The sequence below is a fragment of the Cygnus atratus genome, chromosome 6 (assembly GCF_013377495.2).
Source record: "Cygnus atratus isolate AKBS03 ecotype Queensland, Australia chromosome 6, CAtr_DNAZoo_HiC_assembly, whole genome shotgun sequence".
Taxonomy (NCBI): domain Eukaryota; kingdom Metazoa; phylum Chordata; class Aves; order Anseriformes; family Anatidae; genus Cygnus; species Cygnus atratus.
In genome coordinates, this window is record NC_066367.1 from 12,157,103 (window position 1) to 12,175,723 (window position 18,621).

The following is an 18,621-nucleotide window of genomic DNA, read 5'->3' on the forward strand; positions in this document are numbered from 1 at the left end:
TAAACATTGTCATGTTACCAGAGTGCATAGAGCTTTATCTAAATGTGAGAGCTGGGCAAAAGATTTCAGAAGTCTCATTGCTCACAGCCCACACGCTCTCTGCACCTGAATGGGAGGCATTGTACTACCTACCCTGAATTATCCTTTTTAATAGTGCAATAACCATGAACTTATGATGGGTCAGGAGTTCCACATGCCTTTGTTGTTACTTATTTTTGTGAGTTCAGATCTCTTTCAAAATAATTTTACTAGTTGATTTAGCATGCTGAGTTTAAAACATTTTTTTTCCCATTTCACATTACTGGGGATGTGTAGACCTGAGCCAGTAAGCCACTACCTTACAATCCTTGTATTTGCAGAAATGAATGCAATTAAAATCAGACATTGTTAATACTTAATAACTGAAACATTGTTACATATAGTTACCATCCATCACCAGGAAGGAAGCATTGTGTTCTAGTTACGCTGTTAACTTCAAAACAAAGTCCCCTGGCCAGTAGTAATGGAAGTGCTTTTATTGTCTGTCTTTCCAAAAATTTTGATGTGCTATTGTTTATGCCTCATTGAGTCTCTCATCCTTCCCATACACATTTCACATGATCAGAACTTGAGATGTTGTCTTGGTACGTGTTTGGTCTCTAAGGCAGTGGTTTCTGTGGCTATCATGGGTAAGCTCCCAGACAGGAAGAGCTGCAAGCCAAGTAGATAGTATTCTGTCCACAGCACACTGAGAACCAAGATTTAACTCCTGTGATTGTCGCACAGCCGGATATTACCTGGCTACTTTTCTGTTTCTGGTATAATTGTTTTAATATTAGGAAGTTTTTACTATGAGTATTTCCATTTCATATTCAGTTAATACTTTACATTCTTTACATTTGAAAGTTTTTTTTTCCTCTGCTTATATAAGATATCTGAAAGTGTAGAAATTTTAGAGAGACTTTGTTGAACTTGTAACTGGGTAATGGACACCATCAGAATATGTATCCTCTGAGAAACCTGTGTTTTTCTGTACTTTTGTTTCTTACTCTAAAGTGATAATATACCACAAATGTGTTTTGTGTTTTTTTTTTCCAAACCTGACTATAATCCTATTTTGTTATATCTTCCTGGAATTGTTTATTTTTGCCTTCCGCCTAAAAGAAAGGGAAGGTTGCAAGCACTAATGGGCTGGTTTGGCTCCTCTCCAGGGGCAGATGGAGTCAGAAGCCAAAAACTACAACTGTCGTCCACAGAAATATAAGGCGCAGGCCCAGGAATGGTGATCCACAGCAGTATCTTCTCAAAGATCAATTGTTTGTGTATATTTATTCAAAGCTTGTCATATTTGACTAGGGATGGCCAAGTAATGAGAGATTTGTGATTTTAACTTTGAAACGGCCATTAAGTTAAACTAATTTTGTGTTTTCACACTATTTAAGAACAATTATTCTAGAGCTGTTGGAAATACACATATTCTTGAAAACAGGAAGTTAAACACCTGGTGGTTGAAAATTGTTCCCAAAGATGAGGAAATGATTTTCAGTATGGCTTCAACAAAATTTTGCTATGAAATTATATATTGCTTAATCTTCTGTGTTCAGTAGATTTAGAAAAATGCCAAAGCAAAGGCTGCAAGTTTCTGAGGTAATCAATCTATGTTGCCCAGGAGCTCTGTGTCTGGAAATGACTCTGGAGTACAGCAATGGACACCTTGTCATTTTCATCAGTTGTTTGTTTGGTTTTTTTTGCTCGTGCTGACTTCTTCCTGCAGTATCTTTTCTAATTTATTCTCACCATTGTGCGTGACTTAAAACCACTCTGCACAAACTGACTTGATGTGAGCTTTATCAGTATATGGGCAACACATTGTTTTAGGAGCTTACTTTTGATTACCGGAATTGGAGGATGCTATGTTGAGGATCAAGTTCTTAAAAAGTTTCTTTTTTTCACTCAAAGTCAACAGATTTTTTTTATATATATTTAAAAATATATAAAGACCTTTTTATTTGCTTTTGAGTAGATAAATATAGAAAGATTGGATGCAAAAGGGAAACTTAGAAAAATCTGTGAATAACTGGATGGTGGTAATTAAAATGGGAACATTTCATCAGACTTCTAACAGCAAAAAAAATACATCTACAATGAAAAAATTCTTTACTAAGCATTTATATATTGCTCACATTAATATCACTTTATGTGGTTAAAATTCATGCTTTTTAGTTCCTTTATTTATTCTTAGATTAATGAAATGACTTTTTCATTGAACTTTATAGCACTGTGGGTTTTTTTAGTAACTAGTTAAAAGAAGTCAGAAGAATCTAAACATGAAAAATACCCAACATGTTTTTTCAGTTTGGATGAAATTTCACTTTATCTGTTTAGAACATAAATATTCCATAAGCGTGGTATGCTTACTTAGCATAGTTAGTAAGTACACTAGGTACCTTAGGTAGAAGATTTTTTCAAGCATTATGTCTTTCCAAATACAGGAGTTAAATGAAACTTTCCTTCATGTGTTTTCTTGTCATAACATGTAGAAGTTGTTGCATTACACTGAAAATGACAATAAGCAGGATTTGTGCATGTGAATATACCATTAGCTTAATACACGCATCTCATGTGCAGCACATGAGAACACTATGCGAAGAACATGGAAAAACTTCATGTTCCTGTCTGTTGGGTCATTCCTACATTACATGCCTGTCATCGTTATTTTAATCACAGACACATCGTCAGCATCAGAAGATGAGGGCTCGTTACGTCGGCAAGGGCGGATCACCTCCACTCCGTTCCAGAGCCATTCCAACGTAGAGCCCTGGCTTAACCGTGTTATTCAGGGCTCGTCCACCTCATCCTCTGCATCCTCCACCTCATCTCATCCAGGAGGGAAACCTGCTGCTGCTTCCAATACTGCTACTGCCACCGCTGCTGCCACTGTGCTTGCAGATCTCATGGCACACACCCAGCTAGGTCAGTAAAGAACTGCCTGTGTGGTTGCAATAAAATCTAATTTAAAATCCCAAAGCAGAGCTAAATGCAAAAGTCAGGTATGAATGCTGTGCTTCATGAGGAGATATCCACAAATAGCCTTAAAATGTTTTTAAGGACCAGGTACGCATGATATATGTGTATTTTAATTTAAACCAAACCAGTTGTTCACGAGATCTGAACACACATTCTCTTGATAAAATGCTTAATTTATCAAGAAGCAGAAGTTAAAGTTGTAGTTGTCTAAAAACTGGAATTTCAAAAGGATGATATTCTTTGTGCATGCTTTCTGAGCGACATGTATTTACACTAGAGAATATTAATTGGATTTCAAAGGCAACTCGATTGGTAAACGTCAAAAAAAAAAGAAAAACATCCAGAATCTTTTGGAATTTTATGAAATTAGAGGTACTAACAAAGCTAGATTTCAAGCTAAAAAGTGATTTTCTTTTAATTAAAGTTTGTCATGATAAAATTTGTCTTTATTGTGGGATTAGAGTGAAAACATAGAAGTACTGTTAAGCCGAAATGCAAATGTGAGTTTTTTCTCAATCTCTGTAATGCTGAAGGTCTGGAACTTCATGTTACCTTTTTTTTTCTTTTTTTTTTCTAAATGCAGAACATTAGTCTTGTGCCTGTGGAATATTTGGTAGGAAGGGAGAAAGGCCATCTTTTGTGCTGTGGAAATGATTTTTATAATATCTTTGTACACTGTGTAGTGAAGAATGACGGTGGATTTCTGTGTGTGCAACAGATGCACAGTAATGTAAAGCTACAGGAAGGGACTTAGTGGCACAGTAAAAACTTTGTATTTCAAATAATTTATCTTTTTTTCAACATAATTTAGAAAACCTAAGCACTACACAGACTCATAGAATGGTTTGGGTTGGAAGGGTCTTTAAAGACCATTTAGTTCCACACGCACCACACCACACTCACTTCCCTCCCTGCCATGGGCAGGGACACCTTCCACTAGACCAGGTTGCTCCAAGCCCCATCCAACCTGTCCTTGAGCATTTCCAGGGCTGGGGCATCCATCTTCTTTGGGCAGTCTGTTCCAGTGCCTCACTACACCCAGTAAAGAATTTCTTCTGAATATCTAATCTAAACCTATTGTTTTTTTCAGTTTAAAGCCATTACTCCTTGTCCTGTCACCACACTCCCTGAAAGAGTCCCTCCCCAGCTTTCCCGTGGGCCCCCTTTAGGAACTGGAAGGACACTATAAGGTCTCCCCGTAGCCTTCTCTTTTCCAGGCTGAACAACCCCAGCTCTCAGTCTTTCTTCTTAGTCTTCTTAGGAGAGGTGTTAGGAGAGGTGTTCCAGCCCTCTGATCATCCTCGTGGCCTCCTCTGGACTCACTCAAGCTGCTGTGGGCCTCAGAGCACGGTCCATGATGAAGTTCTTGTGGTTTTAGTGCTATGCAGTGTGTATCAGATGCATTATTCCTGATGGTTTCAGATTTTGGCAGCTTTAGTACTCACCTTCCCCCCATCCACCCTCTTCTATCTCCTCCCCCTGAGCAGCGCAGGGGAACAGGGGAATGGGGGTTGTGGTCAGTCTATGGCACTTCGTCTCCGCCGCTCCTTCTCAGTCACTCTCTGCCCCTGCTCCATGTGGGGTCCCTCCCACAGGATGCCGTCCTTCCCGAACTGATCTTGCGGGGGCTTCCCACAGGCAGCAGCTCTTCAAGAACTGCTCCAGATATGGGTCCATACTGTGGGGTGCAGTACTTCAGGAGTGGACTGCTCTAACACGAGTCCCCCATGGGCAGCAGCTCCCCCCAGACCCCCTGCTCCTGCATGGGCTCCTCTCCACGGGCTGCAGCCTCCTCCAGGCCATATCCACCTGCTCCACCGGGGACTCCTCCACGGGCTGCAGCGTGGAGATCTGCTCCATGTGGGACCCATGGGCTGCAGGGGGACAGCCTGCTCCACCAGGGGCCTCTCCACAGGCTGCAGTGGAACTGCTGCTGCCTGCCTGGAGCACCTCCTGCCCTCCTTCTGCACTGACCATGGTGTCTGTAGAATTCTTTCTCTCTGTTTCTCACTCCTCTCTCTCCCAGTTGCTGTTCCCAAGCAGTTGTGGTGTGTTTTTTTTTTGTTGTTGTTGTTTTGTTTTTTGTTTGTTTTGTTTTTTGTTTGTTTGTTTTTTCCCTTTCTTAAATATGCTCTCACGGAGGCACAGATAGTATCGCTTACTGGCTTGGCTCTGGCCATCAGCGGGGCCCTTATCTAACATGGGGCAGCTTCTAGATTCTTCTCCCAGAGGCCATGCCTATGGTGCCCCACTACAGAGGCTCCTTCTCATTTTTCTAGCTTGTTAGTGATAGGCAATAAATCTTACCAACTCCCTACTCTGAGTCTGTTTTGCCCATCACGATAATTACTGAGTGATCTCCCCATCCTTATCTCAATCCTTGAGCCCCATGCATCGTATTCTCTCCCCCTTTCTCTTTGAGGAGGGGGAGTGAGAGAGGTTGTGTTGGAGCTCAGCTGCCCACCTGAGTAAAACCATCACATTAGATCAGAACTTTTCTAAAGTCTTTGAATCTTCAGTATAAGGTTCTTCTTTAGAGATCACTTTCTGACTGATGTCTAGCTTTTAGGTTTCTGTATTGTATATCATACTTTTTTTTTCTTGGGCTACTGCCTTCCTTTACATTTATCTCTGTGCCTTCTAATCGGTAATTGAAAGGTACTTCAGTGTAAATCCAATTAACTTTAGTCCCCAAGTTACAAGTCTGTTCGCAGATGCTTTATCGGCTTTTCTCTTTATGTGCTTTGTCACAGTATCTCTAGATGATACAGATTAATTTCATGGATTTTTATGGGCATATATGAATAAAATGCCTAAATAATTAATGAGGCTAATGTAATTTTCATCTGAGCGTAAATCCTGAAAATTGGAATTACTCCTTTTACATGCATAGAAATAATTTTGCCTTCTCAGGGCAGAATTGCGAGGGAGGATCTGTTCTCTGCTGTGCGTAGGATAAAGTACCTGTGGACAACAGAGCTGTTGTTCATAAGCACCCCTGTCATTTTCTTTCTGTGATTAGGGACATTGATTTGCATGAAACTTGGCTCTGAGATGCTTGTGAAATACCTGAGTGCTGTAGAACAGCACCTCCATATATAGTTATTTTATGTGTTTGTTTTCAGTTGGGATGATTGTTTTTTGTTTGTTTTCCAAGAATTTTCATTTTCTTGTGTGATTTCTTTGAACTGTTCACAAGCACACAGAACTTCTGTAACTGTTCCCAAATAGCTTCTTCCTTGTGCTACTCTCTGTGCATCTAGTTGCAGAGTTTCTGTGTTTCAAAAATCCGTCTCGAGTATGCGGATGGAGGATTGCTTTTTGCCCAACAGGAAAGTGCATGGCAAAACCCGTATCCTTTCAGCATTTCAGCTTCTGACCCAAGTGCACCAAGTCGCGTAGTGTGTGTGTGTGTATTGTTCTCTCTCTTGATTGTTATATTTGTATCCATATGCACATGATGTCAAGTGCATGGAATAGATTTATGCTCTGAGTCACTTTAATGCTTAGTGGTTATGACATATTATATGCAGAATGGTAATTTGGGGATTTCCACTGATAAAGTGTTGTGGCTTAGCTGTGTTGCCATGTTTTCTTGTTACTGGTTTTAACTCCCACCTTTGTCGGATCAAGTGATGTTTTGTCCTTCTTGTATCTTTACCCATAGGAAAGAAATCTGTGGTCCTTGCTTAGTACCTGGCAAGACAGATCTCCCTAATACAACAATTGTCATTGCAGTGATGATGGCTGGAAAGTATGAGAATGGATTTAACATTTTCTTCTGGTGATCCCACTAAAACTGCTTAGAGCTGTATTGGTGGTTTGTATTAAGCTCTGGAAATCTGTGAACAGAGCTAGAAATACTTTTTATGTTAGTGCTAATCAATTCCTCAAAAAGAGTGGGTTAGTACATGTATTTCCCAGCATTGCCTTTATCTCCCTAGGCTTATTTACCTAGGCTATCTCCCTAGGGTTCTTACTGCAGAATTTGTGCCATACAAAAGTTCTTCAAGCGTTCTATCACTGGCAAGCTGTGTGACCGCATCCAGTTCTTCCAGCACAGTGCAGCATTGTGTTCATAAGATTTTTCCTGTTACAGTTCTGTTCTTATTCATTAGGATTCTGAACATTTCAGGCCTCCAATTCTTGATAATAGTACTTCAGGTGTTCCTTATTTAAACACTTCTTCCAAATACTTGAATATCTTAACCTGTGATTGCACACAAAATCATTCCATAAAATAGGTCACAATTTTCGGATGACAATACTTGCTAGCATTCTTTAGTAGTACAGAAACGCGATGCAGTTCCAAGCAATGCAGGTTTTTGCCTCAAGGTTGTTATAAGGTGTTTCTCAAGCCCCTTGAGTATATGAGAATTTGAGAATTGCCCTGTTTTCCCTATGTAAATGTACATTATAAAACATTTAAATTTTAACTGCTTGTATCACACACCATTGAAATTAAACAGCTTGTCATGTCAGGCCATACCACATCATGCCTCAGAAAACCCATTGCTTTTTCTGTTGTGAGCAGCGGTGCACAAAACGTGTGAGGAATAGCAAGAAGGCTGTAACAAGAATAGCAAGAAGGCTGTAACAAGCAACTTTGGATGTACTGAGTCTTAATGTGACTGATGAGTTCCCATGTCATTCTTATATTTCTACAGATAATCACTCTGCACCTCCTGATGTAACCACTGGTCTGGTGGAACACTTGCATCATGAGCGACCACAACTAGCATCAGTACGAGGAGTTCCCAGAGGCTACAACAGCAGCATTTTGGAAACTGCAGATGGTGATTGTATCATAAACCTCCCACCTTTCCATCTATGTCCCTTTTTCTGAATAAGCAGATGGATAACATCGTGTGTCATAACCCCTCCAAAGCTCTGCAGTACTATGCTGTATATGTGAGGCTGCAAGAGGAAAGGAAGCTGTTTTGCATTTCCCATGCTCTGCCACTGGGAAGCCAGTGGAATCCATGTCACCGTTTCAGTATATTTTTATAGTAAAAGGCAGCAAAAGCCCTTTAATCTCACATTTTAAATATGTATTGTCTCAAAAATTTAAATATAAACAAACATGCATTGTTAAATGCTGTTGAATTATAAATAAGTATACCACATATACAAATGAAAATCAGCATACAACATGGTTTTGTGTTGTGGTTGTTGTTTGCTAGCAGTATAAAATATTGAAAGATTCACTTATTTTTTCCAAAGCTATCTTTATTCCATTTTCACACTTCAGTACTGACTGAATGTAAAATGTAGATTAAACTATGAGAAGGTAGATAGGTAGGAAACAGCATTGTTTTAAAGGACTGTGGTGATTTTACACTGATGCCTAGCTAAACTCCACAATGCCACTCTCTCACTCCTCCTCCTGAAAGGAACAGAGGGATATAATACCATGAAAATAGTCTCAAGGGTTGAGATAAGGATAGAGAGATCACACACCAATTACTGTTACAGGCAAAACAGACTCAGCATAGGGAGATTAATTTATTGCTTATCACTAACAAACTAGAGCAGTGAGAAACTAAAAGCAAACTAAAAACACCTTCCCCCCTTATCTGCCCTCTTCTACCTCCTCCCCCCAAGTGGTGCAGGGGAGCAGTGAATGAGGTTTGCAGTCAATCCATAATACTTCATCTCTGCCGTTCCTTCATGGTCTCTCTCTTCCCCTGCTCCAACATGGGGTCCCTCCCACAGGATGCAGTCCTTCCTGAAGTGATCCTACATGGGCTTCCCACAGGCAGCAGCTCTTCAAGAACTGCTCCAGATATGGGTCCATACTGTGGGGTGCAGTACTTCAGGAGTGGACTGCTCTAACACGAGTCCCCCATGGGCAGCAGCTCCCCCCAGACCCCCTGCTTCTGCATGGGCTCCTCTCCACGGGCTGCAGATCCGGCCCGGGGCCTGCTCCCGCGGGGGCTCTCCATGGGTGGCAGCCTTCCCCAGGCCACATCCACCTGCTCCACCGGGGACTCCTCCACGGGCTGCAGTGTGGAGATCTGCTCCATGTGGGACCCATGGGCTGCAGGGGGACAGCCTGCTCCAACAGAGGCCTCTCCACAGGCCACAGGGGAACTTCTGCTCTGGTGCCTGGAGCACCTCCTGCCTTCCTTCTTCACTGACCATGATGTCTGCAGAATTCTTTCTCTCTGTTTCTCACTCCTCTCTCTCCCAGCTGCTGTTCCCCAGCAGTTGGTTTTTTTTTTTTTCCTTTTCTTAAATAGGCTCTCACAGAGGCACAGATAATATCACTTACTGGCTCAGCTCTGGCCAGCAGCTGTTGCACAGCAGTTGTTTTTTTTTTTTTTTTTTTTTTTTCCCTCCCTTTCTTAAATTTGCTCTCTCAGAGGCACAACCAACATTGCTTGTTGGCTCAGCTCTGGCCAGTGGTGGGTCCCTTTTGGAATCAACTGGAGCTGTTTTTTCTCTAACACGGGGCAGTTTCTGAACTCTTCTTGCATACGCCAGCCCCCATAGCCCCTCTGCTACCAAAACCTTTCTATGTAAGCCCAATACAAACAAATAAATCTGTGTTTGAAACTATTATTTATTAAAGCTTTTTTTTGTTTGTTTTTCCAAACAAGCTACTCATTTGAGTAACTCTTCCATCTGAAAACTATACTGAGCTTTGAGTGGTGATGTCAGCAGTGTGGAAGCTTATATTTTATTGTATGTTTATTAATACATGGTAAGTAATACATCTTTTCTCCTTGACAGGTGTCCCAGTGAATAGCAGGGTGTCCTCTAAAATCCAGCAGCTTCTAAATACCTTGAAAAGACCAAAGCGCCCACCTTTGAAAGAGTTTTTTGTTGATGATTTTGAAGAACTGCTAGAAGGTTAGTTTTCTTTTAAATAAAAATTTCACTCTTTGTGTAATCAATTCAAGAAAGAACTGTTATGTCTTAACAAGTATTGTTTTCATCCTTTCTTCTCCCACCAAAAAAAATTGTGATAGAATTATGGTATCATACGACCTTTCTGTCTCTAATATAACAACAACAGAAAAAAAAGCTAATCTTCAACTCAACACTCCTACTCAGTGTACTTGTACTCTGTTTACCTCCCTTGCTTTGGAAAATCTGATTCAGCTCAGTTTGGACCAGTGTGATGAGCTGGTGAATACTAGAGACAGTGATTTACATATATTTGGAGAATTTCTATTCACGCCTTTGTTAAGAACTACACTGGGAGATTCAGAAATTGTATCATGTTTTGTGATGGGCGTACAGTCACTTTTTGCTGCAGACATTCTATACCTGGTCTTACGGTAATCAGTGAATTTATAGTGGGTACTCACTGGAGTAAATCAAGGCATAACCAAAGTGTAACTGATGACAGGATGGACCTCTGGAAGCCTCTGACCAACCTGCTGTTCAAAGCAGGTCTGACTAGGTCAGGCTGCTGAGGGCTGTGTCTAGTCAAGTTCTGAGTTCTCCTAATACAGGAATTCCATGGCCTGTCTGGACACTGTGCCAGTGTTTGACCAGCTTCACAGCAGAAAAAAGGGTTTGTGTATATCTGGTTGGGATTTCCCATGTTCCAGCTTTTGCCTTTTCTGTCTGTCTTCCATCACAGTGCAGCTCTGGAAGAAATCTGTCTCTTTTTCCATGTCCTCCAATTAGGTAGCTGTAGACAGAAGTAGGATTCCCTCCTTAGCTGACCTTTTCTTAAGGTGAACAGTCCCAGGTCCTGCAGCCTCTCCTCATATGTCATTGGCACCAACCCTGTAGTGACCTTAGTGTTTCTCCAGTGGATTCCCATCAGTGCATGAATGTCTTTGGGAACCCAGAATCAGAACAATACTCTCCAGATAGGAGAGCTTTTGATGAGTTACCAACACAGGGAAATAGTTCCTCCTCTCACCCTTCTGGCTATATGCCTGTTCACCAAATAGCCCAGGATGCCTTTGACTCTGTGCTATGAGAGCACATTGTTGACTCACATTCAGCATCTTTCTATGAACACCCCCCACCTCTTGTTCTGATAAGCTGCTTTTTAGCTGGTCAGTGCTGAAATATGCTTAAATGAAAAAGGTTACTTATGTGTAACTGGAATTTATTACGATAACATTGCTTGCATGTGTGTTAATACCCTCTTTTTGGAATGCAGAATGTTTCATGATATTAGAGGTTCAGAGGAATTAAATGCCTAGAGGGCACTGTGCAATGTCACATGTACCGTATGAAAGTATAGTGCTTGTTTGTACTCTGTAGATATTGCTCAGCTAAAAAGTTTCATTTTCTGTTCTGCATGCGTATTTCTAGGCAGAAAGAAAACACAGTCACTTACTGATATTTAGCCTTCTTTAAAACCAGCAGCATCACTTAATCTTGGAGAATGATTTTTGCTCTTAAGATTAAATAAAAATTTTGTTCTCAATGCTACATTCTGAGCAGCTGTTAGTAGATTCCCTACAGTATTTATTTGATCCTTTAGAATAGGAAGTTACTGCAGTTCTAGTATTTCCCTGAAGAATTTTCAGGCAAACTTTTCTTGAAGTGTATGAAATCAAGCAAAATTCTCTGTGAGCTATGCAATTTTTTATTAGTGGATAATCCATACCAGGAACATTTCAACTGACTTGTGTTTTGAGGTACTGTAACAGAAGCATAGTGTTTTTCTTCATTGCCTTTTGAGAATATGGTGCAGTGAGAACACTTGTTCAATTGGCACTGAAGGTGTTCTTTCTGATGATGATTCTTGATTTGGAGTAGGCTTTCATTTAAATAGATGTGCAGAACAAACAGAAGAAAATAATATCCTCCCATAGTAGAGAAAAAGTGAAGTCAGGATTCAAATTCTGTTCCTGTGGCCAGCTTCTTTGAACAATGTGGAATCAGAACTACAAAATGATGGTAATTATTTTTTGTGAAGCCAACAGATGATTAACATGGCATCATCATAAAGCAGGGTAGAAGCAGTGATAGCTCTGAGGAAGGATGAGAATGGTTCATAGAATTATCTTTTAAGTGTAATTTGCACTTTTGGTAAAGATTGACATTCTGCCACTTTACTGTTCTCCGGTTTTAGTGCAACAGCCTGACCCAAATCAACCAAAGCCTGAAGGAAATCAGATGAGCATTCTTAAAGGTGAACCTTTAGGTGTGGTAACCAACTGGCCACCTTCTCTGCTGGCTGCCCTGCAGCGCTGGGGAACTACGCAGCCAAAATCCCCGTGTCTGACTGCTTTGGATACAACTGGGAAAGCTATTTATACACTTACCTACGGTAGGTATTGGTGAAAACTGTAAGAAGGAATTAGGTGTTCATTGTGAAATGAACAATTGGCTTTATTTAGGAGGGGCTGACTGTTCAGGACAGATCATTTGAGATTTCTATTCAAATACAACTTAAAAGTTCATTGTATATGAAAAAGAATTTTGAAAGTTAACAAAGGGAAAATAATAACATCAGTTCTTTACAAGTGGCTATTTATAAATTTCAAACAATTTTGCTTAAAAAAACCTGCAAAAGAAAGCTAAAAAGAGACTGATGTAAAATAGAAGAAAGTAGCAGATGACTACTAATGGACTCTTAAGATTCCCAAAGTAGATAGAATGCTTTAGTGTGCATGTATGTTCTTGCATATCCTTTTAGAGAAAACTTGTACTTCAGGATATTATTGAGGGAAGCGAGACTTGACTGTATCAGTGAACTAGAAAAATGACAGTAATTGTGGGGTTTTTTTGAAGGTAATCTTATCCCTCAGGGTAGCTAACTCTGCAGCATGTTGCTTACATTTAATCACGCAGTATGTTGGAATATTTAATTTTCTTGTTTGCATTCTTGCAGGTGAAGTATGCTTAGGGGAAATATAATTGAGTAGGTGCATTAGTTTCATTAACTTGCAGAGGAATTTTAAGAAATTGAAAACTGTTTAGAAGATCATGTTTAGTTGTATGTTTAAAAAACAAAATGAACAAACAAAAATAAAAAGAAGCCAAGTTCTAAACTGTACTTGGACTCTGCCAACTTCTCTGGGCAGATCACAAAGCCATGGTATTTATTTTGATGAAATTGAGTCCTGCACCTGTTTTGTGATTTTGTTGTGTGTTGTTTTTTTTTAATATACATATATATAAAACTTATAATATATAAACTTACACATATAAGTTACACAGCAAAAACAATGTTGAATTGAGGAAGTTTGAGACTGACAAACACAAATTAACCGATGGTTGCTACATGGTCTGAAGGGATTGAGCATGGACAGGAGTCCGAGACACCATACTAGAAAACTGTACCAAATGCATGCTACAGTGTGGCTCCCTGGGTTCTACATGCTTTAATTTGCCATTAACAGTGGAAGGGTTTTGCTGTTGCTTAACTTTTTATGAAGAGTTGTTTGTTTTAATAAATACTCTTCTTCTTTTTGGAGGATTATTGAAGATTGTCTTTTATACTGCGTCAAATAAGTAGTTAGGTTTTTGTCTTTGTATTTAATAGTTTGGATGCATTTTTTGTTCTGAATTATTGAAGGCTGTGTAGATGACTATTGAGCACTGAACTGGCATTTTACAGAGCTGGATATTATGGCATTTATTCGTACCCTTTGTTTCTTAAATTTCAGTTATTTTTTGGCCAAATTAGGATTTTTGTTTTTATCCCAGGCAGTTTGATTTCTCTAAGAACCCTTAATAAGGAGTCTTACTAGGTTTTTTTTGGAAATGCACTTAGGTTATATCAACCAGACTATGTGTTTGTGTGTATGCATGTGCACTGATACCTTGGATGAGATCAGCAGGTTTCTGTGGTAGGATTGCTTTTGGAAAAGCAGTGTTCACTTTTCCAGAATACTTGTGTGACCGCTAATTCTGTTCTCATACAACCAACTTGTGCGTATATAAAGCATCGACATTTGCCAGCTAAATGCTGCGATTTTAGCCTGTATTTCTTTGATTTCTGCATCATCTTTAGGCAAACTGTGGAGTCGGAGCTTGAAGTTAGCATATACCCTGCTAAACAAGCTAACCACTAGGAATGAACCACTGCTGAAGCCTGGAGACCGGGTAGGTTTGTTTGAGGTGGTCTACGTGGATAAAATAGTGTGGAACAGTTTTAGCTAAAGAAAGCTTTGTAATACTGTGATTTTTAATACTGTATTATCACAGCATTCAGTATTTCTGCTCCTAGTTTGTGACCCCAACAGTGTTATGACAGTTTTTTTCCCACAACCTTAACAAAACATCCCCCTCCAAATAACAACAAAAAGCATTTCATGTTTTTTAATGTATTTTTGTAGGTAGCTCTTGTATTTCCTAATAGTGATCCAGTTATGTTTATGGTGGCTTTTTATGGATGTCTCCTGGCAGAACTTATTCCTGTCCCAATAGAAGTTCCACTAACCAGAAAGGTAGGCAAATATATTCAAAGTTTTTTGGCTTCACAAATGAAGTGGTGCAGTCCAAATCTTAAATGGGATCCCTCAGACCCTGCACTTTTGAAAGCAGTATGATGCATCAGCTAAATTACTAACTCTGCTTCTCAGTAGTTTACCAACTGTGAATACATGTTATATGTTCATAAAATGTATAATATTTAGAGAAGGGAGAAAAATCTATGAAGCTAAGAAGTTAGCTATTTTAGGATGTATACTTGTAGATTTATTTTTTTTGAAAAGATATGTGAAATTATTTCTCAAAATATAACACAGAAATGTGGTATTTTCAGCTCCCAGTCTAAGTAATGGGAACAGAGACAGGCAGAGACATCACAGTTTTGCAAATACGTGGATAATCCCACAAATGTTGAAGTTATTAGAAGAGGTGTGAAGTCAGGCCTGAAAAGCTACAGGCTCTGTTCTTCAGTGCCTCAGGACTAAGAGGCAGCATAAGACCAGCTCTGTGTTTTTGCCAGAACATATGAACTTCCCTGCAGGGTTCGAGAAGCATGCACAAACATTGTTTTGCTTCCATTGTTTGTCAGATCTACTGCCAAATAGTTGGCACTAAGCAAAAGTTGATGCATTTTGAGTGTAAAGTTCAGTGCTAACAAAAAAAAATCTTTTGACCTAGGATTTTCTTTTCCTGTGGTATCATTCATCTTAATTTCAAAACATGGAAAAGTTGCAGTAAACTGTGCTAAAGTGTGATTTATTACTAAGTTTGCTAAAACATCATTTCTCTGTAGGATGCAGGCAGCCAGCAAATTGGATTTCTTTTGGGCAGTTGTGGAGTAACACTAGCTTTAACCACTGATGCTTGTCAAAAAGGCCTTCCTAAAGCTCAGACTGGTGAGGTAGTTACGTTCAAAGGTATGTTTCTGAGCTACTCAAGTTTCTTTATGGGATAAAGGATGTGTATATTGATTGTTGGTGTTAAGCCACCTCTTTGAGATTGCTTGCATGCTTCTAGTTTATGTATAAAGAAAAACTGCCATAATTGTCAAGAGAGTACTTAGTGCTTCTTCTTCCTGTCAGGGGTGTGATGCTGCAGCCTTTACTTGCTACCTGTTGTTATCCCAGAGTACTGGGGGGAAAAAGTATTTTGGAAGTGTAATGATACTTTTTTTTTTTTTTTAATTTGAAGGTTGGCCTCGTCTCATTTGGTTTGTGATTGATGGGAAACATCTGGCAAAACCAGCTAAGGACTGGCATCCGCAAGTACGGGATGCCAGTGCTGAGATTGCTTATATTGAGGTGATCCAGTATAATATGCCTAACTTATTGTTACACTATTCCCATTTATGTCACAGCACATTTTCTTCCTTTAATCTTCTGATGCTACAAAAAAGATGACTATAATATGTATAATTGTGGAACAAGAGTGTTTTCCTCAAGGTTACCAGGAAAACTGGCGTGTGAGTGGTTATACTGGCATTTTGGGATCCCTGGGAGAATTTATTTAATTGGGGTAGAGAAATGGTCAGGTTTCCTATGATATTAGACTATTTGCTGAACATAAATGCATCTCTTACGTAGCTCTTTGATTTTTTTTAAAAAAAAAAAAGTTCACCTCCTTTTTATAATAAAATATCCTTTAAGTTCACTACTGTAAATTTTATTTTGTTGTTAAACTAATGAGTGTGTAAACTTTCTCTTTTCAGTACAAAACAAGTAAAGAGGGGAGCACAGTGGGCATTACTATATCTCATGCTTCCATGCTGGCACACTGTCATGCATTGACTCAGGCATGTGGCTATTCAGAAGGTAAGTTAGCTACAACTTTAAAATGATAATTATAGCTTTGATTATCCAGGAAAACTGCATTGCAAAATCATGTCTACTGTCTTAAAAGAACTTTAGATAAGCTTTAGATACTTTCTCATACTTCAGATTCTCTCTCTGAGCATCATACAAAATCTGTCACAAGACTGTGAAACTGCCGACAGCTTTCTCCAGCCAACACTTATATATGCACTCCACTTTTCCTGATTGTTGAAAATATTTGAGGATGTAGAAGATGCACATTTCCTTATATACAGGCTCATGAGGGAGGTGGCGGAGCCACCATGCCTGGGGGTGTTTAAGGAAAGGTTGAACGTGGTGCTTAGGGACATGATTTAGTGGATGGTATTGGCGGTAGGGGGGTAGTTAGACCAAATGATCTTGGAGGTCTTTTCCAACCTTTATGATTCTATGGCTGGGAAAACTTATGTGCCTTAGAGCCCTTGGAGTTCTCAGTCACCCACAGAATAAATGGATATGTGGCTGGCTTGCTGAAGTATTGTGTTTATTAGGAAATAGCTGTGTATTTTCTTGTATTTTCTGAAAACATAACAAGAATAGTAAATACCTTGAAGAACCATTTCTTTTACATGTAATCATCCTACATCAGTGATAAGCAAATTTCACCAGATGAATAAAAGACATCCTTCTAAAATCAGGTTAGATCTTATGCCAAACTTTGATTTTGTGTTTTGAATCACATAAGGCTTTTGAATTTCTCAGAGAAAGCATAGAAGAAAATTTAATACAGCCATGATACTATTTCTCACTAATTTAATTCTTTCAAATATAGCTCAACAATTTTTAGTTGAAAATTTCAGCAGTTGGCATCAAAAGCAATGTTTCAGTCTGCATAGCTCTTTGGCAAAGGTAACAAACACATGGAAGTGGTATTAAACTGAAAATTAGGTCTTAAATTCTTTGTAATAATCTAGTCTATAATTGTACTTTTAAGATGATTGTAGTAAGTAACATAAGACACTTTCAGATTAAGCAGGCTATATACCGCTTTTTAAATCTGATTTTTCCTTTTTTTCCTGTTTTTTCCTTTGTTTTCAGCTGAAACACTAACAAATGTCTTGGATTTCAAAAGAGATGCTGGCCTTTGGCATGGAGTACTAACAGTAAGTATTTGAATGAATGAAACTGCAGCAATAAGATTCTCTTTGGGGTAGTGCATTAGCATCAGAATGCAGTCATAAACCATAGTTTGAGAACTATATTTAATTATTTATATTTTTATGAATAAAATAGTCCCTTTTCACTAACAGACTGTACAGATATATCTTAAATTTTTATTGATTGTACACATAGTTTTCACTGATAGTGAAACATGAGATTTATGCTGTAGCTGTGTTTTTTAAAAAAGATATTGGTGTATTTATTAAAAAGATATTCTGTGTGTTCTTTGAACCACTTGAAACTTTTTTTTTGAATATTTTTCTCAGAGTGTTATGAACAGGATGCATGTCATCAGTATTCCCTATGCGCTAATGAAGGTTAATCCACTTTCGTGGATACAGAAAGTCTGCTCATACAAAGGTAACCTTAAAGTATTTATTACTTTACCTACCTCTTCTCTGATGATTTATTAAAAAAAAAAAAAAAAAGCATCATTAAATTAAAATCTGTATAAGATGTCTGCTCTAGGTGAGGCCACTGGTATTTTATCCAGCTGACTTCCTTTGCCACCGTGATGCCTCAGCTTTAGCAATCAAGTACTGCAAGTACAGTGTTAAATGTACTGATGGATTGATTGATAAGCAACTTTGATGGCTTATTCTGATAGATCTTTAATGATGACTATTTCTCATCCTGTTAATTGAGTTTATAGTAAGCATTTGAATTCTGTAATCAAGTCCATCTGGAGACAGGTCATAGTAATTAAATAGTAGTAGTTTGTAATTTGTTTAATAAATTTATGTAAATACACAAAAATGTTTATATAATTTAATAAATTTTGCCTTTATTTTGTTCTGCACACATGCCATAATTATTTTCTTCTTTTAATTTTCAGCCCGTGTCGCAGTAGTAAAATCACGTGATATGCACTGGTCACTTTTGGCTCAGAGGGATCAGAGAGATGTCAGTCTAAGCTCTTTACGAATGTTAATAGTGGCAGATGGAGCTAATCCATGTGAGTACAGGTGTATTTTAGAGCTGTCAGTCCAAGGTGAACTGAAGTACGTTCTAAATCACAACACTGTTTCTGTACTGTAGGAGCTCAGCAGTTCATCTTCAGAAAGGCAGACAGCAGCATTTCTTTGCTAAGAACACTGGAGAGAAACTTTCATAGAAAACATTTTGTTACTCTTCATATAAAGAATAGTTGGCAATGTAATTTGAAACAGGATTTTTAAATTTAAAGTAAATCATAATGTCAGTTTTGAAGTAGTTGCTCATGTAGTGCAGGTAGAAAAAATATTTGAGT

General features: G+C 38.8%; 1 protein-coding gene across 3 annotated transcripts in view; it reads left to right on the plus strand.

The window, feature by feature from the left end:
* DIP2A (disco interacting protein 2 homolog A) overlaps window positions 1–18,621 on the plus strand; it is a 121,590-nt gene that overhangs the window by 64,840 nt on the left and 38,129 nt on the right. For all 3 annotated transcript variants that reach the window (XR_007708440.1, XM_035570655.2, XM_050711382.1), the window contains exons 5-16: window positions 2,707–2,952; window positions 7,674–7,802; window positions 9,742–9,861; window positions 12,056–12,253; window positions 13,943–14,034; window positions 14,268–14,378; window positions 15,155–15,278; window positions 15,553–15,662; window positions 16,070–16,172; window positions 17,250–17,314; window positions 17,639–17,732; window positions 18,208–18,327. Coding sequence is in view for 2 of the 3 variants with exons in the window: in XM_035570655.2 (XP_035426548.1) it covers window positions 2,707–2,952; window positions 7,674–7,802; window positions 9,742–9,861; window positions 12,056–12,253; window positions 13,943–14,034; window positions 14,268–14,378; window positions 15,155–15,278; window positions 15,553–15,662; window positions 16,070–16,172; window positions 17,250–17,314; window positions 17,639–17,732; window positions 18,208–18,327 (1,512 nt within the window). In the remaining variant the exon portion in view is untranslated. The remainder of the gene's footprint in view (window positions 1–2,706; window positions 2,953–7,673; window positions 7,803–9,741; window positions 9,862–12,055; window positions 12,254–13,942; window positions 14,035–14,267; window positions 14,379–15,154; window positions 15,279–15,552; window positions 15,663–16,069; window positions 16,173–17,249; window positions 17,315–17,638; window positions 17,733–18,207; window positions 18,328–18,621) is intronic.